At 34.5% G+C, this 24,638-nt stretch overlaps 1 protein-coding gene across 2 annotated transcripts in view; it reads right to left on the minus strand.

Moving 5' to 3' along the window:
• Nucleotides 1-24,638, minus strand: part of NELL1 (neural EGFL like 1) — a 594,259-nt gene that overhangs the window by 353,059 nt on the left and 216,562 nt on the right. For both annotated transcript variants that reach the window (XM_026664647.2, XM_087951106.1), the window contains exons 9-11: nt 23,448-23,550; nt 14,127-14,200; nt 2,923-3,022 (exon numbers count right to left, since the gene is read on the minus strand). In XM_026664647.2, coding sequence (XP_026520432.1) covers nt 2,923-3,022; nt 14,127-14,200; nt 23,448-23,550 — 277 coding nt within the window. The remainder of the gene's footprint in view (nt 1-2,922; nt 3,023-14,126; nt 14,201-23,447; nt 23,551-24,638) is intronic.

Consider the following 24,638-nt stretch of genomic DNA (forward strand, 5'->3'; position numbering starts at 1 on the left):
TGTTTTGAATGCCAAATATCGTAGGTTCAGTCTGACACCTATAAAAAAATGTTCTTCTTTAAAATCCTAGAGAACATTTCTTAGTTTGACTCGGTAACTACATTCATGATATCACCCTAAATCATAGTAACCTTCAGCTCAGGCAGCACACTTTTTTTCTTTTTCCATGTAATTGGGAAGAAAAGACCAGAAGATTTGCTTTTGTTTAATTACTGTGTGAGGTATCATCTCAGTAACAAACTGTGATTAATACCAGTCAGTTTTAAAAAGCTATAAATGTGACTTCAGTAACTGAAACTAACCATAGTTAAACGAGGGGTAAACAGATTAATTAAAAGAGGAAGCAAAGCCTTCTAAACTCTTATTCCCACACTCGTGAAATGGGAAACTGAAGGCTGCATAGTTCAATTCCTACACTTTTTTAAAATGATGACTTTATATGAGAATCGAATGTGATAATTTTAAGATCTGTGGCTACTCTTAATTTCTATAAATAAATATCTAAATTCCAAAGTTTAAAATTCCAACATCAAAATTTTGAAAATGCTTCTATAGTTATAATATGTGCAAAGAATTTAATAAAATCATGCTGACATTTCCTTTTCTGTCAAGGCAGTGTAACACAAGTACATTTAAGGGATTTATAAGAGGGCACTAGAACGGTGTTTTCCCCCTTTTTCCAAAACATAAAAAGAAAAAAACCATCACAAGCCTATCTTTCCTAGAGTCTTCAGCACAAACATTTATATATTTGCATGTCATTCTGTTTAATTCCTGACAGATATAAAGTACATGCATAATATGTGAATGCAAGCAGCTGTTCCTCAGAAGAACATATTGTGTCTGAAAGAATTCTTTGTAAACTCTCATTTCCTGCAGCAGAGTGATTAAATTCATATTTTTCAACATCTAGCTAATATTTAATAAAAATTAAGTTGTAAAAATAATTCAAGTGTCACAAACAATTCACAAGATTTTGTATTTCCCAAAGCAACTTGTTAGAATTTTATATCTATTTTTTAGAAACAGTTTAGTCTTAGGGCTAAATTCAAGGAGGTGAGAATGTTGTTCTCTAATGTGTCTCCAAAAGCAGCCACTCAAAGAAATTATAAATCTTTTTATAAGTAAATTAGAAGGATTAATAGAGGCATATTACTACTCTCATTGCATGTATAGACAGTAACTCAGTCCTATTAAAATTTGTTCCAAAATAAGATGCATCTTAAAGACATTTCAACTATAGGTGAGCACACTATATCACAAATCTCAGTCGTAACAATGAAAGTTACTTCTGAACAGACTGTAAAAGATCAATAGATATATTTTTGCATTAGAAAATACCAAATAGTGTGACACAGAATGATGTGATAAAACTTTTTCTTCCAGGAAAACATTTATACACTAGTCCCAAATTATGGCAATAGTGAAAAATCACAAAACTTCTCTGGTTATCGTGAAGAAATTATTGCATTATTCTACTTATTTATTTTTTAAGAAAATTTATATGGGAGCCCACTCACTCTCTGACTCGGGGTGGCTTACAGAGATAAACTACACTTTCAATTATTTTAGATTTTAAAAATAGCAAAAGGGAATTAACTGCAGCAATAATTGCCTATCAATTTGACTACTCAGAATTATTGTACATTATTTTTATGTGCAAAAAATACACGTGAGATGTTTGATCATTATGAATGTACTTCTTTCAGACTAGGTTTGGAAAAATTCTGGAAAGCCTGCTGAAACACCAGCCTTGTACATAAAAGTCCTGAGCTTATATCGACAGAAAATTTGAAATACAGCTATAATATTGAAATATAGTTATATATGGCAATACTAAAATCTGGAAGAAATGCTGATATTAAGGAGCAATAAACATTTATTTTCACTGCCATAACTTATTCTTATTAATTGCCTTAGTGCGTTAAAAATTACTACCAAATTTTTAACATAATATAAATATGGTTCCTTGATTTGAGCTAATTGGCTTTTTTATGAATTTAGGATTCAGATTTGGGTTTACTTTAAAATCCCTAAATGGCTTACGAACAGGATATTTTAAGGACTGCTTTCTTCTATATACAGTACTTTTCTTTATATGCTACAGATCCCACTACTTTGCAATGCAACCATGATGAATAATTACTAATAACCAAGTTCCTCCTGCAGTTAGCATCCATGTGATAGAAATATATTTCCTGCTGATATTAGATAGGTGTCACCGTTTTATTTATTTTAGCATTTGGATAAACTTACAGTAGCTGTTTAGAAATAAACAGATTGTCTTGATGCATGACCTCAATAATGTTTCCTTGATGGCTCATGTTTTAACACATTTCATAATTTTGTGATTCTGCTGTTTTTAAGCCACCCTGAGTGGGAAAATTACAACTTCAGGATTTGTTCATGTAACACTGCAACATTTGAGGGATTGGGATTGGAATTTGCAAGATTGTCTCTCAACCTAGGAGACAATCCGGGGATTATATGATGTTTTATGAAGAGATGGGGATCATTTTTGGCCCAAGTCTTATTTTAAAGAATTAGGGTAGAAATAGTAGCAGAGTTCTTTTGAGAGGCAAATCGTTGCCATCACCATCACCTTCTAGCTTAAAATTTTGTGCCACTGCAATTCAGCTATATTGTAACTTAATTTCAGTGATATGATTTGGAAAATGCAGCAAAGTTGTATATACCCTTATAGGTTGAGAACTCTATATGGTTCTTCTATATGGTTTTCTTATTCTAAATAGAATAATAGTTGTTTTCTAACTTGAAAAGTCTGATTCTATGTCTAGCAAGCTCCATTTAGACAAATAAAATCTGTTCACAGAAACATCATAGAACCTATAAAATTCTTGCATTCTAAATTCAAGGAACTACTCAAAAACCACTCAAAAATCTGTGCAGCATCCTACTTACCTTTACAAACACTGCAGCACTGATTCTCTGGGAGTACAGAATCTTTTTCTGAACAGTTCAATGGAGGACAGGTCTCTGTTACTTTTACTAAAATTCCATTCTGGAAATGAACAATGATTCATAATTGATAAAAATAAAAATGATAGAGTAGTCTCATACTTCTGAAGTTATATAACATGAATGATCTTTACCAACAGCATTGTAAACTGTCAGACACATTTCATAAGTTAAACACATTTCACACAACACCAAAAATTTACTCTTTTTGACATTTGTATTCCCAAATAAAACAGCATTAAAACAGCATCCCCATTAAAAACAGCATTATTCCTAAATTCAATATATAGCTTATTATACTTTCTATATTTCATTTAACTATTTTTATGAAGTCTTCCATTGATTATTTGTTGTTTATGTTGCTATACACTTCATGCATATGTTTTATTATATGAGTCATACACCAATCATTAGTCTTTCTTTAGTGGCTTCTACCTATCCTATTTAGTCCAATAGGACATGCTTGTTGGGTCTTGTCAATAAAAGAAGATGGCTTGTGGGATCTAGGAAGCTTGCCTTCTTGTCCTGGCATCTGCTCTCCAGAAAACCTTATCACCTGAGATCAGATAAGTCCCAACCCTACTGGTCATCCAGAAAATGCTGAAGACCTGCTATTTGCCCAGTCATAGGAAAGGAATGAAGTCCAGATGCTTGATATTGTTTGCTGATTGTCTATATTCCAATCTGTCATTTTTCTTGGATGCTGTATTGTGTGTTTGTTTTTACTTTAAAATGTTATTCATCACCCAGAGATACTTTGGTGAGAAGGGGGACTAAATAAATGTAAACAATAATAATAATCAGTAAATACAACAATGGAACCCTAAACACACTACAAAAAAGTTCAATATTTTTTGCCCAGGATGCAATGTCTACTTTTTAAAAGCTGAAATGAAAAAAAAGACAATCTTTTTCTAGTGATGCAGAGATCATAAATGTTAGCACTTCTTTCAGACTGTATTTTAAAAAGAATTAATTCAGAGCATGAATGTTCAATATTTTTGCAACTCTGATCTCCTATAAAATATGGGTCTTTCCAGGGAACATGCAGATGCAGATGTAGAGGACAGATACTCAGGAAAAGACAGAGTGAATCTGAACTGCTGCAGAATCCTTTAAAATATAACTCTTTAAGACATGATTAAGCAACCAGAAAAACAATCCTCTTGGAAGCCAAAATCTCTCTCATTTCGATCAGCTTGTTCATAATGAAGCATTTGTGTCACTAATAGTGTGGTGGTAGCATCTTGTGTGGCCCTCGTGGGTGTGGGTCTGGTGTCATTCTTCATGTTAGGTACTCGTCTGTTCATGAAGGCGGGTTTCCAAATGGCTGGTAGGCGGGAGGTGTCATCTCTTTTATTCATGCTGTGTGGGCGTTTTTCTATCTCTATGGCTTCTCTGATTATTCTGTTGTTGAAATGTTCGGTTTTGGCTATAGTTCTGGTATTTTTAAAGTCAATCTCATGTCCTGTGGCTTTGAGGTGTTACCACTATACTCCCACGTAGAAAGCAGACTCACACCCACATAGAAGATGAGAAATGACCGTGGACCAGAAGCCCCACTGCAGCTGCATCACTACCCACTTCAAACCCCTCCGAGCCATACATGAAGCGAACTGACACCCACCATGAAGATGCAGCACGACCACGAACACGAAGCCAAACAGCAGGATCACAGCTCACCAGCTCAAATCCCCCAGCAACTAAGACTAACCTGAGCACAACCAAGCCCCCACCTGAACAGAACACACCTCCAGCCAATCAGAACACAGCCAACCCCCCAACCAATCAGAACACAGCCAAACCCCCAACCAATGAGAACACACCCCCACTAGCAGTTAAAAGGAAGAAGCAGCTGCAAGCTCACATTACTCTGAGAAGCACAGAGCCGAAGACACAAGCCTGAAGATGATGAATGAGACTTCATCGAAACGTTGCCTAGATACTTCTAATCTTATGTAACGACATTTCGGCAGAATCTCATCTGCCATCATCAGGCTTATGTACACAGAAGCCTGATGATGGCAGATGAGATTCTGCTGAAACATCACTACAGCTTTAAAAGCACAACTATAATGACGTGGGAAAATAGAGGGTACAAAATAAGGTTGAAAAGAAGGCCCCACAAACTGTCGAGGACAAAATGGTTTTTAATTGTTTCCTCAATTTTCTTTTTCACTTTTTCTTCTTTATTTCTTTTTTCTCTTTCACATTTATGTATGTGTTGTTTCCCTGTTTTAATTGTAAAATTAATAAAGTTTAAAAAAAAAGATAATAAGCTAAAGTTTATTTTTAAAAGTTTAAAACTTCAAACTGAAAGGCTTACTAGGATTCATTAGATTTCTTTTATTTTGCAAACAAAAAGAGGATAATAAAGGAAAAATATTCAGTAGAGATAAAATTTTACATATTTTTGGCCTCATGTGGTCTAAAATATTAAAAATAAAAATAAACCAAAAAGTCCTAAAATCTAGCTTCAGTAAAACATTGAGGAATGCGATATAAAATATGTCAAACCAAGTTTGCATCAAGCAGCAAACAGGAATTTGGTGAGATATAAATTAATGTAATGAATAATGATTTCATGATATATTCTTTGTCTAATGTATAAATAATAAACACTAACCATAATGATTAAACTTCTCTGAAAAGTCTAATCAATGCTCCATAATTAAGAGGAGTTTAATACTTGGGTTGAAATGTGTTTGGCCTCAAACTTCATTACTGGCATACTGCCTCTAGAAGACTTGTGCATATGTGTGTTCTTTATTTTTTTCATCACTAGTTCACAGTTTCTTAATCATTATATTTCCCTGTATATTCTCCAACTGTTTTCTAAATTTCTTTTAATTATGGAATATACAGCCAGGAAAGGAAAGCATATATTCCAATCCACTATTATAGTCTTTACTTAAATGTTTCCAGTCAAGCAAAGTCCATCTTCTTCAGCAAATGATAGTCCTGAGGCCATCTGTTCCAATGTTGAACAGCTTTTGCCATAAGGACATTTTTCCTGTTGTCCAATCAAAATCTACTTCCTTGTAATTAAAACCCTCTTTCTCTCTTCTCCTGGAATAACTCTGAACAATTCCATCCGGAATTCTACATGCAGCTCTTCAGATATTTGTAGACAATGATTGTATCTTCTCATCACTAAATTAAACATCCCTGAAGCCTCCAACCATTTTAGTTTTCTCAAATATTATTACATATTTGATATGACTATTCCAATTTTACAAACAGTACATTTGCAAAATTTGGAAATGATCTTTTTCAAATGCTTTGTTATAATTAACATAATATGGATTAGCGTGTTCAGTGCAATGTGTAAACAACACTGAAATCAGTGAAGCAGATGAGATATAAAGAATGAACCCATCTGGGCTCAGTTCAATTTTGAGCTGAATAATCAAGCTATTTCCTTCAAAGATCAGGTGAGTAGCTCAATTTATGTCACTCCAATTCCAAATTCAATTATCTTATTACATTCTTGATGATAAGACTTTCAGAAGAAAAACAATTCCTTGAGCTTTCACATCCCTGCAGGACTCAGAAGTATTAAATGAATTCTGACTTAAGCTGGAGAAAAATTCAGCTGGGGCAAAAGGATGATAAATGAACTTCCTGAAGTCAGCAGTATTGCTAGCATAACAATCAGGCATATATAAGTTATAGTGTACGCGTACAATATGATATGTACACTGTTGTGTAGAAGTGAAGGCACAAAGTAATAATAGATGAACATATCTTTTGTATTTTGAAAATCAGGTGGGTTTACTATAATTATGTTTTATATTGTACAATGCTGTACAATCCAAACTGCACAGTCCGATAGATCAGGGCAACTTCTAATAGAAAAGACTAATGGCAGCCCTAAACTTTTTTTCATTAATATTTTTTTTTTTAATCTTCATCATGTCTTCCAGGAGTTCCCAATGAATAAGATTATTGTGAAATAACAATGTGTCCTGGGGGGCAAATGAAACCCCTGTCATTCCTAAGCTCCCTGGGATATTCTAATGGACATCTGTGAAGATCAACAGACAACCCGGAAGAAACAGCAAAACATATGTTCCATGGCAGCTTGTATAGATGAACTCAAAGGCCCTTGTATGGCTCTGGGAATGAGAAATCCTCCCTAAGGACAGAAGAACGAAACTGATTTGGTCAGTGGCATGGAATGTAAAAGAGGCTGGGCCCTCACTATATCCTTTTTCTCCCTCACTATATTCCATTGTCAATCATGATTGGAAACAACAGCAGGAACAGAAGAGAGAGTATAGTTGAGTGCCTGAAACTTATACAATTACAAAGGTACAGAAAAGAAGAGTCTAAAGATGGTGGTTGTAAATGCAATCTTAACCCTTGAAGAGAGGATTCCTTTATATCAGGGCTATCAAACTCATGGCCCACAAGCCAGATACATCATGTGCTGGCCATGCCTGGTTTAGCAAAGGGAGGGAATTCCCAATACATCACATGACGATGCTATGATGACACAAGTTTGACACTCTTTATATATTCTGATAGATATTTTGAAAACTAGAACATATCTTTTTTAAAAAACCATAGGGGATGTCAGAACCCTTCACTAATCAAGAAGAACTAATAATGTCTTGCAAGAAGTGTTGCCTTGAAAGTAGACATTGCTGAGTACAGCATGCACAAGCAGGAGAAATGTACCATGATCTGTTCCATCTCTATTTTCCATAGAAACAGCACTGCCATTACCATGAAAAGGAATGCTGCATTAGCAGTGATGGGCTTCTAGCCACTAATCATGACCAAAATTGATGCCAAACCTTTCATTGTAATAATATTATAGATTTGCAATCTGTAAGTTCAATAGGAAATCACTCAAATCAAGAAGAGTTTTATGAAACAATACAAGAAGCAAAGTCTATGAACCTAATTATCATGGGATATCTAAATGTGAAAGTAGGGCCAAAAAATATAAGGAGCATGAATCTTTTTATTCTTTGAAAAGTTTGAAACTTTCTATACTTAGTTCCATTTTCCAGCAACTAGAAAGATTATGTACTTGAAAAAATTTCAAAAGATGCAACAAGGAATCAAACAGGCTATGTTATGATAAAAGATAGATTTAAGAATTCTATTAAGGCATGCCCTGATATTAACATTTATTCCAATTACAACCCTGTTATAATAAAATTCAATATAAAAATAATGAACATCAGAGAAAAAAATAGAACATTTCCAAGAAAGATTTGGAAATATGTAAAAATAAACTTTAAAGAAAAGCATTGAAAATAGGTTTTACAACATTTTGAAGAAGATAATAAACTGTTAGGGTGGGAAAAAATGTTATTGACCAGGCAGTGAATGCCCTTTAAAAGTTCAGAAACTAAGTAACTACAGGTAAAAATCAAAATGAAGGAAATTTAGATGACAGAATTTTTTTTAGCAAAGATGGAAATGAGGAAAACAGTTTTTTTTTTAAAAAAAAAACTATTTGCTAAAAGACTCTAAATAATCAACTTTTATTTCAATTCCTAGGAAAGCAAGAACTGAATACAGAATCCCATTAGTCTTACCAAACATGCAGCAAAAAATGTTTTTCAAAGTTAATTTCTTAAGAAACTCAGGATAGTTCAACAATGCAATAAGTGAAGTTCAGAGCATATTTATGAAATAGTGGCACTAGGGAAGGCATTTTAAACCAGAAAACAAGAATCAAGAGATAGTTTTTTAAAAAAACAAAAAGGAATCACTTCATGCTTTGTCAATTGCTGAAAAGCCTTTGATTCTATAAATCATGAAATGTTCATCAAAACTTTGGAGCAAATTGAGATGAATGACAAAGGCATTAGAATTATAATGAATCTGTACTGGGAGTAAACTTCTTTTAAGACTGAGAGAGATTTTTCAAAAGACTTTTCAATCCAAAAAAGAATGTACCAAGAATGTATCATATCATGGCTACTTTTCAACATCTATACTGAGGAAATATTTAATGAACCAAAAACTGCATCAGGACTGTCACTAGGTACTATTGGGAGGGGGAAAGAACTGGCAGATAAAGTATCTGAGGCTTCTCATTTATAAAACATAAACAAGTGAAAGGTATGGATTATAGTTTAATTAAAAAAATAAAGTGATGATAATCTTGGGGAAAAAAGACTCTCCAAAAACAGTGGCCAATTATGCTTCCTTCTCAAAGTCAAACATTCTATCTTGGACACTTAGTAACAGAACTTGGGGAAATGGGGAAATAAAAATGCAAATAGGAATGACCAAGAAAATGTTTTTAGACATGAAGAATATTCTGACCTCAAGAGAAATAGACTAAATACTAAGGATAAGACTAGCCAAGTTCTATGTCTAATTAACTCTCCTTCATAATTCTGAAACAAGGGCAATATACAAAGAGGCTAATAACAGGGTGAAAACCTTTGAAATGCAGCTTTTAAGGCAAATCGTAAGAATCCTTTGGAGTCACCGAAAAATCAAATCTCAAAGTTGTAGTAATGGCATGGGACAAAAGGAGTCTGAGAAGAATATCAAACAAAGAAAATGGAGATATGTGGATCATATGTTTGGAATACTGCATCCAATTCTGGTCATCAGATTTTTAAAAAGATGTTGACACTCTGAAAATAATGCAGAGAAAAGCAACAAGGAGGATTCGCTGGAGGTTAAAACATACAAAGAAGAATTGCAGGAATTGGGTGTGTCTAGTCTAGTGAAAAGAAGGATTAGGGGGAGACATGATAGTGGTATTCCAATATTTGAGAGGCTCCTACAAAGATGATCAACCTATTTCCAAAGCACCAGAATGCAAGACAAGAAACAATGGTTGGAAACTAACCAAGAAGAGAAGCAACCTAGAAATTTCCTAATGGTGAGAGCAATCAACCAACTGAATGGCTTGCCTTCAGAAGTTATGGATGCTCCATCGCTAGAGGCTTCCAAAAAGAAACTGGACAGCCATTTGTCTTTCTCTACCAGGGGGGTTGAACTAGAAGACCTCCAATGTCCCTTCCAATTCTAGTATTCTGTGATTCTCTACTTGTGGCAAGATGGGCAGCAAATAAATTAAACAAACAAACATATTCAGGCACAACTCAGTACAATGATTGATGGCTCTGCTAGAAGGAACAACAATCTGAAGACATCAAGAGATATTTGGAATAGCAATATGTATAACTGGAGTGGCCTAAATTATGACTCATGTTTAAGACTGGCAAACACAATGTGGAGTTATAATTGTCAAACTCCTTCAAAAAGAAGATAGCTGAAATGAACATGTGAAAAATACAACATATGTATATTATGACAGTCTGCAACAAAATGGTGTGGTTCTCTATAACTGCATCTCTTTCTTGGATATGTGCTGTCCAAAATCTAGCTCCACTTTGTTTTAAAATAGGATGAAATGAAATAAATAATACACTCTGGTGCTTTATTCATTTCCACTTAGAAATCAATAAAACCATTTGCTCTAATCCAGAACAGTATGGATTAATTCTATTACAGTCATTACAAACGGCATTGATTTCTGTCTACATTGTTAGTGGAGAAAGAGATAACCCTTTGGGATTGGTAGACATATCTGGAATATTGAGTGCCTTGTGCAAACTACTATCACACAGCAGTTGTCCAGGTAGTCATTTATCAAATACCACATGAACAAATGGCAAATGGTTAAAACTGACTAACACACCTGGCTCCCCAAGATGTTAGTATTGCTTTTATTTTTATTTTCCTGATCAAGAGGAAACCTTTGTAAACAAAATATTAGATTACAGTTTTGTATACATTGTTTTATTGTTGTTGTTGTTGTTGTTGTTGTTGTTGTTGAAGGGCACTTTTATGAGTTAGGTAGGATCTAAATGGATTCTTGTAAATGAACATGAAGGTGGTATGCTTTTACTTCAATTATTTGCATCCAAATAATAAGGATCAGATCTGAAACAATATCTAAGCACAAAATATAGATAGAATTGACTGTGTTTTCCAAAATATGATTTTCTTAGTTCCAACATTATTTTAACTAATCTATAAGCAAAAATAGAGCTTTCTTTTCTCCTCCTTAATTAACACAACTCATTCTGTACGTTTTATCTATTTCTAAATGTAACTTAAATACAAATATTTTTATTTCACTTTGATTAAAGTAATGTATGGCTTACTGCATTAGTCTTTCTCTGTTCCCAATTAAGTCTTTTCTAAGCCTATTGGATTAACTGAGAAAATAAGTTTTTCACTTACAAAGTAGAAATAAAATATGGAGGGATGCCTAGTAATAGTACTTAAGAAAAAAATTAAGACAGTATTTGATTACAAACTGGATATTGGTCAGGGGTGTGCTGTATCTATCGAAATTGTTGATGCAGTTTTGCTCTGCATTACAGATTTGTAATTTCCTAATTGTGGGAATCAACCACTCCATTTTATTCTAACTGGCTATACTCCACCTCAAGTCTTACATCCAATTCGAGGCACCATACTTTAAGATTCATTCAGATGAATTTGAAAAGATCCAGGAAAGAAAAACAAGGATGATCAGAGGAGTGGAAACTTCAGCATGATAAGGGGAATGAAGAAATTGCAGATGCTGGGTTTTAATAGAGATGTTTACAGTGATATAAGAGCAATCTTAAAGTACAGGTAGTCCTCGACTTATGACTACAATTGAGCCCAGAATTTATGTTGTGAAATGAGAAATTTGTTAAGGGGGTTTTACCCCATTTTATGACTTTTCTTGCCACATTTGTTAAGTAAATCACTGCAGTTTTTAAATTAGTAACATGGTTGTTAAGTGAATCTGGCTTCTCCATTGACTTTGCTTGTCAGAAGGTCGCAAAAGGTGATCCCATGCCCCTGGGACACTGCAACCACCTTAAATATGAACCAGCGATCAATCATCTGAATAGAAATCACGTGACCACGGGGATGCTGCGGTGGTCATAAGTGTAAAAAATGGTCACAAGTCACTTTTTCAGTGCTGTTGTAACTTTGTAAGGTCATTAAATGAACTGTTGTAAGTCATGGACTACCTGTATCTGAAAGAATGCCACAAGAAGGGCCAAGGTCTGTTCTCCATCATATCATAGTGCAAGGCATACAATAATAGAATTCAGGTTATGGAACAGATAACGAAAACAATAAGAATAACAAAGTACATTTCCAATTAGGAAAGTTTTATGGTGAAACTATTTGCCCAGAAAGGTGATGACTTCATCCTTACTGGATATATTCAAGCACATGCTCCAAAATCATCCATAAATAGTGCAATAATTTCAGTTCCTGCTCCAAGCAGCACATTGGGCTCAAGGATCTAAATCATCCTTTCCAACTTTAGGATTCTCTGTTCTTTGGTCTCAGTTCCTCTTTTCTTCTCATTTCCTCTCCTTCAGCTTCTTTTTCATTTTTCACTGATTTCTTCTATTGTTTCATGTGAAATTTTAAAACTTCTAAATCTATCTACCATCTTTCTCCTACTTAACAATCTTCTTTTGTTTTATTTCTGTTGTTTTTCACTCTTCCCTTTGACCTAAAATTTGTTTGCTTATTAAACATCCACTTTGATTTTTTTCAGCTCTACACCACGCTTTCTTCACAACATTCGGTCTATAACCCTTTCTTCAATTTAAAGTTTCTAAATACATTTATTTCCCTCTCATTTCCTGCTTAATGTTCTAACTGACTTTTTATTCTTTTATTCTTTTTAGGTTAATTGTTGCATTAATTGTTATTTAATTAAAATGGATGCTCATTTCCATTGCTTACCTGCTCAGGGCTAATATGTGATAAAGACAGTGTCCATTATTACATATCCAAGGAGATCAAGCGGAGAGGATAAATATAGCTTTCTCTAGTTTCTAAGTTACTGTAATTTTTATAGCCAAGTGAAATTGGCTGTTCTGTGACTGGAGGTAGTTTTAATGAATTTTAAGCAGCTTTGCTTCCTTTTTTTCCAACTAATGAAAAGTTTTTCCCAGCACTTTCACAAGTGAAAATCCTTTTTCTCCCATTATTTTTAGATTGTGATCTTTAAAAAGACTATGATAGATACCTTTATAAATGGAAGTTAAAAGAGATAGCATGCTTTTCTGTATAATAAGATATTGAAGCCAAAGAATAGCAGAAGGTGGTAGTTTACACATCTAACTTTCCTGCCATTTTTTTAAAAAATTGAGGGCTTCCTGCACACTTGCCATAGAACGTCTTTTCCTAAAGGAAATTCCGTTTCACAGAATATACTCCAATCTACCCCAAACTTCAGTCCTAACCCTAATGTAATCTCACGTTGAGAGTTTCACATTGTCTCATCAAATTTGTGGGCAAATTTTTCAAAGAATGACTCTTATGAATCTTGTTGAAGAACTCAGGTTTACTTAATAATAAAGTCTTCTTCAAGTCAAGCTCAACTCCTGATGACTTCAGGGATTTCCATGTAATTTTCTTAGTAATAACTCCAAAATAGCTGGCTGCTACTTTCTTTCCCATTCTTTTTTTTCTCCTGATTTCCCAGTCTAGCCTGTTATTTCCTAATGTGAGAGTGAAGATTCATTCTACAAGCGTGTGGGTTGATTTTTGAACATTTCGTTATCAGGCTACGTAACACCTTCAGGATCCACGATTCATTCGCCACTATTGCATTTCCTATTGACTCCTGTTGCTGTACTAACCAGGTCTGCTCCAACTTATCATTTTGAAACCAGCCTTTCAACACATTTTTAAAAACCTGTTCAATTTTGTTTCTAACATATTAAAACCTGGCAAAATAGACCGATGAGTAGTTTTTCAGAAACCAGTATTATAAGACTCAGAAATCCTTTCAAGGAAGGGAAAGAGAGGTGTGGAATGTGTGAATGAGTGTTTATGAACATACTGATATATATGACAGTAGTATAAAAATAAATCTGTTGTCAGTTCTCCTGATGTGGGGAAGGATAAAAACAACTTCCTAAATCATAGAAACCCATACTATACTATGGGTTTGTGTACTTTTTCCACTGAAGGACTTATGAATATTTTCACATGCTGTTGTTACTTACAAAGTTTGTGCATTGCTTAAAACTTGTAGGTATTTATTGCACAGTTATATGCATGTTTATTTCGAAGAAACTTTAATGGAGAAGTATAGGATTGCCACCAAATAATTTAAAAAAAATACTTACACGACATTCTCTGCAGTTCTTAATTAAAATCTTCTGACCTTCTGCCAACACTTGATCTCCATAGATGCATTTTGCTAAAATTTAAAAAACACAGACTTTATTATTTTGTCCTAAAAGCATATAAATTATACACTTTAATAGTAACAATACTGCTTAAGTAAATACGATGTCGTCACGTTGCTTTCAGTGGCAGTCAGCGTTAATTGCTCTCATTTATTTTGACTGCAATAGTAAATTCATTACAAACATTATTATCTTGAAGCATTTTACCACTCACAATGACAAATTAGCTACTTAGTGACCTGAAGTAAAAGCAGAACTGGAACAGATATTGAATTCAATTCATTAACAGAATTACTCATGGCAGTGATACTCTGAAGGATCTACATTTGTGTTAAAACATGCTTGTATGAAAGAATTAAACAGAATGTGAAAAATGGGCCATGATGCAGAAATAACTAAGTAGAATGGGTCCTAATATATGGATTCTGATTAGCTCCAAATACTAAAGGAGAAACTTCAGAACTACTTGCAGTTAAATAAAAGCATTTTCCATAGACATAGCCATCAGATCTGTGTCAGCTACTACCAGAAAAACAAAGTTATATGGATGTAGGGAGTATCCTAAAAAGAGGTACACCATATATAAACAGGAAGTCTTTGAATTCCTCCCTGGGAAGGGGAAAAAAAAATCCACCAATTTCAAATGGAATTTACTTGACTGCCAAGTAAGTAGGTTCAGCATTACCTGCCAAATTTAGCATCTGTGTCACTTTTTGAAAATGAGTAGTTGAAATAAGTGATCTAAACGTGTGTTTTTATAGGCTGCTGGTTGCAAAAATAATGATTTATTTGTAACCTTTTAGGGTACAGTTTTGCTTTATGTGCAGGCCTCTAATTCCAGGTATCTGTTAGCAGGAGGACTGCTAATTTAATGGATACTTTAAGAAACTGCATTTGTCAAATATGCAAGATATAGCTGAAATGTCTAAAGAAGACTCTAGGCAAAACCAGTTTAATAGACAGTTGTAGAGATAGACATGTAAGATAATTAGTTCATGGTCTATATCCATGATCTGGAAGGTGCAACTTCTTTAACTACCTTTCTGAGCCCTGCATCTTGTTTTATTGCTAGATTTCTTTTTGTATGATTGTTATTTTTTCAAAGACATCAAAAATGCCATGCAGTTCTTCAATATTATACAGAGACATTGACCTAAACTTGTTGTTTTCCCTTGTGCTGGTATCTTATATGCATGAGTGGCTACAAAGTGTGGTCAAAAAAATAAAAATGGCAATTGTGATGGTATAGCATCATTATGGTCATTATCTCAACTATTCGTACTTATATATAAATACCAGTGGTAGGATTCAATTTTTTTTACTACTGGTTCTGTGGGCGTGGCCTAGTGGGTGTGGCAGGGGAAGGATACTGTAAAATCTCCTGTCAGAGGTGGTATTTGCTGGTTCTCTGAACTACTCAAAATTTCTGCTACCGGTTCTCCAGAACTGGTCAGAACCTGCTGAATACCACTTCTGATAAGTACATATATAAATTATATGTTGTGTGGAGCAAGGCCAGGAAAGAATGTTTCCTGTTGCAAATTCTAAGTTGATAGAAGTGTGTTGATACTTGAGGCACAAATATATGAAAGAAATATGACCAAAGTGCACTAATGAGACCACACGTGAAAAATTGCATCCAGTTCTGGTCTCTACAATACAAAAAAGACTGCAAAGAAGAGCCACAAATGATGGTAAGAGGTCTGGAGACTAAACTCTTCAATGAACAGTTAAGGGAACTAAGTTTGTCTAGCCTAACAAACATTAAGGATTTCTTCCGAGTGGCAGTCACAGAGACAAGAGAGTTGACCTATTCTCCAGAACACTTGAGTACAGGACAAGGAGCAATGGGTGGAAGCTTGTTAAAGAGAGATCAACCTAGAAATAAGGAGAAATTTCCTGACAGTGAGAGCAATTAACCAATGGAACAGTTTGCTTCCCAGTTTTGCAAGTGTTCCATCACTGGAGATTTGTCCAGGATGGTATAAGGACTCCTGCTTTGGGCAGAGAGTTGGACTAAAAGGCAGCCAAGGTCTCTTCCACGATTCTAAAACTAATTCAAAGGAAGAAAAATGGTTTAGACATATTTATTTAAAATATGTTCGGTCCTGATTTAATAACACGAGAAAAGTAATGCCCCATAGCAATGTGTTATGAGTCCCAATTCCAGCCTTTATATATTGATATATTTATTTATTAAATTTAAATGCTGCCCATTTCATTGCTGAAGCAACTCTGGGTAGCTTCTTCACATACCATCAGTAAATGTTACAGTAAGCACATATATAAATCCACTATCCACTTCCATAGCAATATTAAATAACCTTATTTCACAAACAGTTTTACAGCCTTCGCTTCTGATAAATTGCAAGTGCAAAAGAAAGGATTTGATCTTAGATTTTGTTCAGGTATATTTTCAGCAAATTGTTTTAATACATACATGTATACATACACATAAACACACACATGCTTTTCTACATTATTAGAATCATGTAAATCAACCAAGATTTGTTTTGAATTTGAGACAGGCTCAAACAGAATATAAATTGATTCAAACATCTAAATTCAGAGCTGAAAGATTAGATTCTAATTGAACCGGTAAAATATTTTACCATAGGCTTTAATGGAAAAAGCATCAATATGCTTGTAGCTACATTTCTTTTCTTTTCTTTTTTTCAGGAATGGATGAAAGTAACAACAAACATCACAATATTAGGAGTAGAATAAAATAAGAAAAAGAGGAGATTAGCCCAGCAAATGCTTAAATGGATAGTGTCACGGGTTCTGTACAATTCATTCTGAAACATTTCACCTGCACTTCTTCTAAAACAGAGAGTATAGACGTAAAGAAAGCTAACATAGCAACCGCTCACTTGGCTAAATAGAAAATGTGCTTACTAATGCAAAATGTTTCCCATACCCATTGAAAAATGATTTTTTTAAAAAGTTCTTTAAAAGGTAGGTTCTCGGAATGTGCTGACTGCTTGCTTTTTTGAACTGGTAAATTTCTTGCCATGGATCATTATCCTTTTCTGATTTTTTGTTTAAAGTCTGGTTTGTGTGTAACACAATGATATAAAGAAGCAATTTTCATTATGCAAACTAGTCTATCAAAAAGCATTTTCATATAATTGATTGATGTTCTTATTGTTCAGTCGCTAAGTTCTTTCCAACTCTTTCCAACCCCATGGACCATAACACACCAGGCCCCCTGTCCTCCATTGTCTCTCGGAGTTTGCCCAAATTCATGTTCAATGTGTTGATAGCACTGTCTAACAATTTCATTCCCTGCCATCCCCTTCTCTATTTGATTTCAATCTTTCCCAGATCAGAGCCTTTTCCAATAAGTCATCTCTTCTTGTTTGGTGACCAAAGTATCTGAGCTTCCATGTAATTAGACCAATTCATAATTTAAACTCACTCAAAATAGGTAAGCAGCAGAAAGAAACAAAAGGAGGGCATATGATAAGAAGGCATGGACTTGAAAACAGGTAAAAGATAAGAAATAGTAGATAGAATTAATCTGAAGGACTCTGTCCCACTCATTTTTTCTTTCCTGACAAATGAACCTGTCTAAACTTATTCTAATAGGAGATTAGGGCACAGGCAAAACAGAACAGGCAGAGTTTTCAGGGGTGATAAAACTCATGTCATGTCTTTTATGCAACTCATTTGCTCCTCACCTTAGTTATATGTGGAAACCATCTTTAAAACTCTCCAAGTCTCTCTCCAATCTTTTAATCTCTTTGAGCCAGTTTGAAGGTACCTGATTCAATTAGACACCATATATTGATTCAAAGATTCAATTTGAAGGTGTGATTCTTGCCTTTAAATCAAATCACCCTTCCCTAACATAAAAAAGAAAGGGGTTGCTTCAGCATTTACTCTGTTTGCATAATTTAAATTGTGTGAATGTATGTGAGATTTCACTTCATGAAATAAGTAATAGGACTGCAAACAAAAAAGAAAGAAAACCTAGACACTTACAAAAACCTACACTGCCATTGTTTTAGCTCTATTATAAGAAAGAACAGGTGAATATTTAAAAAAAAAACAAATATGCTTAATCCCTACTGACCCCCACCTGACATCACCAAACCAAATGATACTAATTTGGGCAACCCTCAGAACATTACAAAATGACAATATACAAACAGCACAAATGAGCTAATGCTGAAACAACCTATACAGTAACTATATATTTAAAGCAACATCCTGGGATACGACTTAATGTATATTAATTGATCATAATTGAAAACAAGTGTTAGAACTGTCAGATAAATAAGAATAGGGAAGACCAATAGGGAATAGGGAAGAAAGTTTATTCTAGAGCAGTGAGACCAGGCCTCTAAAAGCCTGGAACTTGACATTATGATCCTGGAGCCAAGACCCAAAGAAGATCCTATTCAGAGAAATGTAAAGAACAGGTTATCCACAGAAATAAGGGCAGAGTGATACTGTGGAGGGCTGTAAATATAAACAGTGCCAATAGGTTTGGAAAAGGAGCCAATGAAAAGTCCTATGATCTTGTAAAATTTGAAAATAACAGAACAGTTTTTTCAACCTTAGCAGTTGTAAGCTGTGTGGACTTCAACTCCCACAATTCCCTAGTTAGCAACTTAGTTCACCCAACTTACAGCTTTCAAGGTTGACAATTACAGACATAGATAATCCAAAACAGCCCAAAGAACACTCCTCTTGACTCAGGTCAAGGATATAGAGAGCAACCAAGAACACCTAACAGAAGACTATAAAACAATATGAGACAACCAAGACATGAATCAACAATGTTGTATATTCTTCCATCAGTAATTTCTGGATCCTAGAAATATTCATCATGTGAACATTGGGAACCCAAATTGTAAAATCATTAAATAGGCAGAAATGCAGCTGTCCTCAGACAAGGCTCCAAGGCTTTAGGAAAAGGAAACTGGGTTACTCCAGGACTCTTGAGGAAAACTTGGGAGAAGACTCTGCAAAGAATAGGAAATGCATGCAAGCTGAAACATGAGAATTCAGCTTAATGGTAGGAGAATTTCTACCATTGGCCTACTACTACTATACCTTGTCATGAAGAACCACAAAAATATAGATGTCAATATTGTTGAGGTAATTCCCCGTTAGGAGATATATACAGAGAGACATATAGAGAGTAGTGTTTGAATAATACACACACAGAACACAGATACACTGTACAGTAAAGGTAGGGTTTTACTGTCAATAAAGGTTTTAAGCAAAGTTCAAAACAGGCAGTCCAAAGTCATTCACAGGTAAGATCAGTCAGTTTTTAGTCCAGGGATAATCCAAATATGAAAGTCCAGTGTCAAAAACAGTTCAGTATCAGACTTACATCAAATCCAGTAATATCAGTCAATTAGGAAAAATGGAGGAATGGCAATACTTTCCAACAGAAGGAAACAGAGATACACTCACACTCTCTTCTGAGACTAAGACTAAACAACCCAGGTTTCTGGCTCCATCTTATGGTCGTTTGAGAAACCACACCTAATTACAGTTTTGCATTTTCTTAAAGATACAGTTTTAAAATGTTTATCCTGGTTTATATATTTCTAACCCAAATACCTGTTAGGTGACTTATATTCCTAACAAATATCATTATAGTTACACTGATACTATTACTGCCCCAAATGTTGGGTTTTTTTTATTTTCTCCTCTATTTGGAAATACAACTGATAATTACTCAAACTGGTCAACATCATGAATCAGGACATCTATGGGAAGAATTAAAAAGTCCCCTTTTACAACCCTATAATCCTTTAATTCAGAGGTGGATGGAGCTGAGCATTTACAAGCCAGATGCCCTTCCTGACACCACATAGAGTTCGCAGCAGATATTTTTTTCTTTGTGCCCTAGAAGAGACACATCTGTTGCTACCTAAGATTGAATTATCAACTATCTGAATGGGAGGCAAGAGTCTTTACCATTAGGCCACCACACCACTCATCTATGGGAAGAATATAAAGAGTAAATGAAATATATCCTTATGATAGGATATTATTGGAACGGAAGTTCACCATGCAATACTACAAAAAAATGAGAAGAGAAAGAGATTTACACCAATCAAGTGCATTGCCTCTGATGTCCAAGGACCATAATCTAAGCAAAAGAATGTCTAGAGAACAAATGAAAGAAAGTGACTTCTCAGTTGACCAGTCTGCCCCAAATCATGATTGATATAGATCAAAGAGGCCATTACAAGACAAATAGTGACTCAATTGTGAGAGGACAATTCTGTCACAAGGGATAAAAGAAACAAAGACACAAGCTAGTGTAATTTGAGCACAAAGAAGAACCCAAAGAAAATTTCTTCAGCAAGGGATGAATAGGAGGATGTTTTTAAAAGCTTAGTAATTAAACAGTGCTTTGTGAGTTGGTAATACAGGGCAGCAAAAGGGGTCAAGATATAATAAAGAAAGGAGGAGAGGCTATCAATAAGGGAAGTAGTATAAGGATTGTCCTTCACAATTTATCAATTGTCATCTTCCAAGATAGGGATAAATTTTGATGTGGTGCACAAGAAGATAGCGGGGGGAGAAGAAAAGAGAACTAGGAATTATATAGCAAATGTTCATCTTCTCTTTTATTGCCTCTCTTAGATTCTTAAAGGCTCCCTAAATACTCTGTGCAATTGCTAAGGCATGTTCGCAACAAAAAGCAATATTCTGTAAGATATCTATTTTTATCATCACCTGTTTTACAACCTCAGTTTATAATTGGGTTTTTAAAAAATTCATTACAAAATATATACTACTGTCCTTTGTACTATCTGGGCACAATACACTGCCCAAAATACTGTTTCTTTTGTTTCCCCCTCTATTTGGAAATACAACTGACAATTAGTCAAATTGATTTACATAATGATAGGAACTAGAAGAAATACAGTGCCATATGTTTAACAATGAGAAACGTAAAATCCGTATTACACAAGATGAATAAGAGTCACATCAGCCAATGGGAATCTGCCTGACTTGTGCCCCATGCAGGATAATTAGCTACCGGAAGCATAGAGAATCAGCAGCAGATATTCTATCAAAGTGTATATATAATGTGATGGCAATAAATACAAGTAGTCCTTGACTTACAACAGTTCATTTAGTGACTGTTCAAAGTTACAATAGCACTGGAAAAAAATGACTTGTGACTGTTTTTCACACTTATGACCGTTATAGCATCTTCATGATCACATGTTCAAATTTCAGACACTTGGCAATTGACTCATATTTATGATGGCTGCAGTGTTCCAGGGTCATGGGATGACCATCTTGCAAGCAAAGTCAATGGGAAAGCCAGATTCACTTAACAACCATGTTGCTAACTTAACAACTGCAGTGATTCACTTAACAAGCGTAACAAGAAAGGTTGTAAAAGGAGGCAAAATTCACTTAACAAATGTCTCGCTTATCAACAAAAAAAAATGGGTTCAATTGTGGTTGTAAGTTGAGGACTACCTGTATCTATATGTTATGATAATGTGCTTATTGCAGATGTCTCACAAATCTCCATCCCCAAATACACAAGATTCAAGATTGTTATCTAATGTGTATGTAGAAGAGGTGGGTATTTTCACATACTCATATCAGAGTTTATATTCCAGAGTTCAGAACAAACCAGAAAGAAACCCTGTAAACAATCAGATTTTGCTGCAGAGAAATCAATCTATAGAGGACTATCACAATAGATAGTGTTAATGACAATCACTGCGCACATAAATTAACATTTGTGTTGTAAGAACTTGGTTCTGATTTAGGGAGTTGTGTGAACCAATACACAACCAATTACCATTATGTATACCCACTCAGTTTTGGTTCATTCAATAAACTATGAATTAAAGCAAGCAATGGTTTTTGTTTGCTGTGTGATAGTAGTCTTTGTGGAGTTCTATTTTCCTATCAGGTTTCACAACAAGTCACAAAGTATGTTTTCCTTTCATGCTTTCTGCTATAGATAGCACTTTGGTGCCTCTTGTTGAAATTGTAGAAATTACCTTGCAAACTCTTCTATTATTAGATTCTCTCAAAGAATAAATAAGGTAATTTCATTGTTGAATAGGAGAACTCTGCAGGAAAGGAAATATGCCTTAAGTTCTGGATACAGCACTTAACCATTGTTTAGAAACCTCTAAAAATTACCAGGCTATTTAAAATTCTATGTTATAGACTAATGTTGCAACAAACCCCGATATTTCCTAAAACTAGCTACTCAGTATATTTCTTGAGATATAGACTTATTGAGGTTCATTAGTCCAAACGTTCAGAGGAGAATGACAGAATGTGTTTCCATTGGAAATATCTGGAATTAAATTTAAAATGTTTACAACAGTAATGGTATGTTCTGATTCTTTGTAAGCAATAATGCTTATCTTGGATAATAATTTTGGAAAAATGAATGATTAAGCTCAATTACCCCATTCTTGGGATTTCTAAAGTAAATATATGATATAAGATTATTCCCCAACTGTTTGGTTTATTTTTGGTATTTGTTTACAATTTGATATCATTAACTTTCTACAATTTCTGAAAAGAAACAGTGACACTCCACATGCAAAACATTCTCTGGAATATTCTGTTTTTTAGACAAACACACCAAAATATACTTTCTTCATATAAGCTCATGCAATATAGTCTCTCTTAAGCAGTTAGCTGTAATAGATGGCCTTTTAAAGATACCATCTTGCCACCATCAGGCAAGTCCGAATAGAAGGTACTTGAATATATGATTACAAAAGCAGAACAAAGGTTGCTTTCAGGTTAGTGTTATCACATCATAATAATTTCCCCTAAAATGCCTTAATTAGTATTCCTAGCCTATATTAATCAGGCTAGAAATTGGCAGACCATAAGTTCTAGTCCCACCTTAGCTTCCCATATACACTGGTACCTCAGTACTCATTGGTTTCAGGAGGCATAATGTGTACAAAAATGATGAGTACCAAACAATTTTTCCCCATAAAGAATATTGTAATGAGTCACAAGACAGCTGACATGAACAAGTGTGGCTGGTGTCAACAAGTGTGGTTGGTGGTCACAAGCTTGTGTGTTGAGTACCAAAAAAATGATGAGTACTAGGACAAAATCTTCACATCCAAATGGGTCAAGTACCAAATTTGATAAGTTTCAAAGCACTTGAATACCAAGGTACCACCGTATATAAGAGGAGGGAGGGAGATTTATTTACATACATACATATACTTGCACACATATAATTCTACATCAGAAAAGGGAGAGATCTGTACTTACATTTGCATACTTTGCAACACTGGCCAGTTATATGGACTGGAAGGCCATCAGAAGAACAATTCAATAGTGGGCAGGCCATTCGCCGGCATTCTACTACTCCATTCTAAACCAAGAGCAGATAAATGCAATAATGAATGTATGAAATGTTATAATTAGCAGGATCCCAGCATCATTAGATGTCATTCTTCAATGTGCAGAATCTTATCTAACCCCTACTAATATCACTAAATTTCTGGAAAAAAATATTTTAACCCACTACCACAACCCCAGAAATTGCCTAAGTATGGCAACCAAGAAAAAAGAATTGTATTTTTTCAAACACATAAATAACACCTTTCACATTCTCTGTCCATCATCTTCAACATTTTAATGAAAACTTTTCTATTTTCTTGAGCAAACAAGACCTTTTTTCTGATATTTATCAAATAATTTCAACCAGGCAAGGTTTTCATACTAATTCAGTTCCTCTAGTATTCAAAATGATAAATACTAGAAATATGTATGTATGTATGTATGTATGTATGTATGTATGTATGTATATCTGTCATGTACATTACAACTTAAGCATATTACTGTTTCTTTTTCCCATTATCACAAAGCTGCCATTTTACTATGTACTGAAAGCTCTGAAATGTATAAAACCTTCTAATATAATTAAGTGGTAAACTTTTTGTTTTCTTCTTTATGTAATGCAGGTAGGTCACAATTAGTGTGAGTTTAATATAGGTAGTTCTTAACATATGACCATAGCAGAGTGCAGAATTACAATCATAAATCATTTTATTTGTTAATCATGGCATCATATATACATGGCCAGACTCAATATTTTTTGCAGCACTGCAGTCCTTAAGTAAATGCCATTAAGCACATTTAACTGTTATTCAGTGAATCCATTTTCCTCAATAGCTAGAACCTGGAAGTGAATGCTAGAAACTGGCAAAAAAAATTGCAAACCACTGTCCTGTGACTATGAGATGCAGCAAATGGCATAAAGGTGAGCTGGTTGCCAAGTGCCCAAAATGAGATCACTTAACTGTGTATCTTGCGGGGGGGGGAGAGGTGTTTTAACTTCGAAAATGGAATATAAGTAACTCTGAGGTCGATTGTAATTTTGGATGGTTGTTAAGCATCATAAGTGGAAGACTACCTGTAATGTGATACGATAGTACAAAATTGTAAACTGGTACCAAG

This window comes from Notechis scutatus, chromosome 1 (genome assembly GCF_049901735.1).
Source record: "Notechis scutatus isolate UNSWTSFEM ecotype Mainland chromosome 1, rNotScu1.2, whole genome shotgun sequence".
Classification (NCBI taxonomy): Eukaryota; Metazoa; Chordata; class Lepidosauria; order Squamata; family Elapidae; genus Notechis; species Notechis scutatus.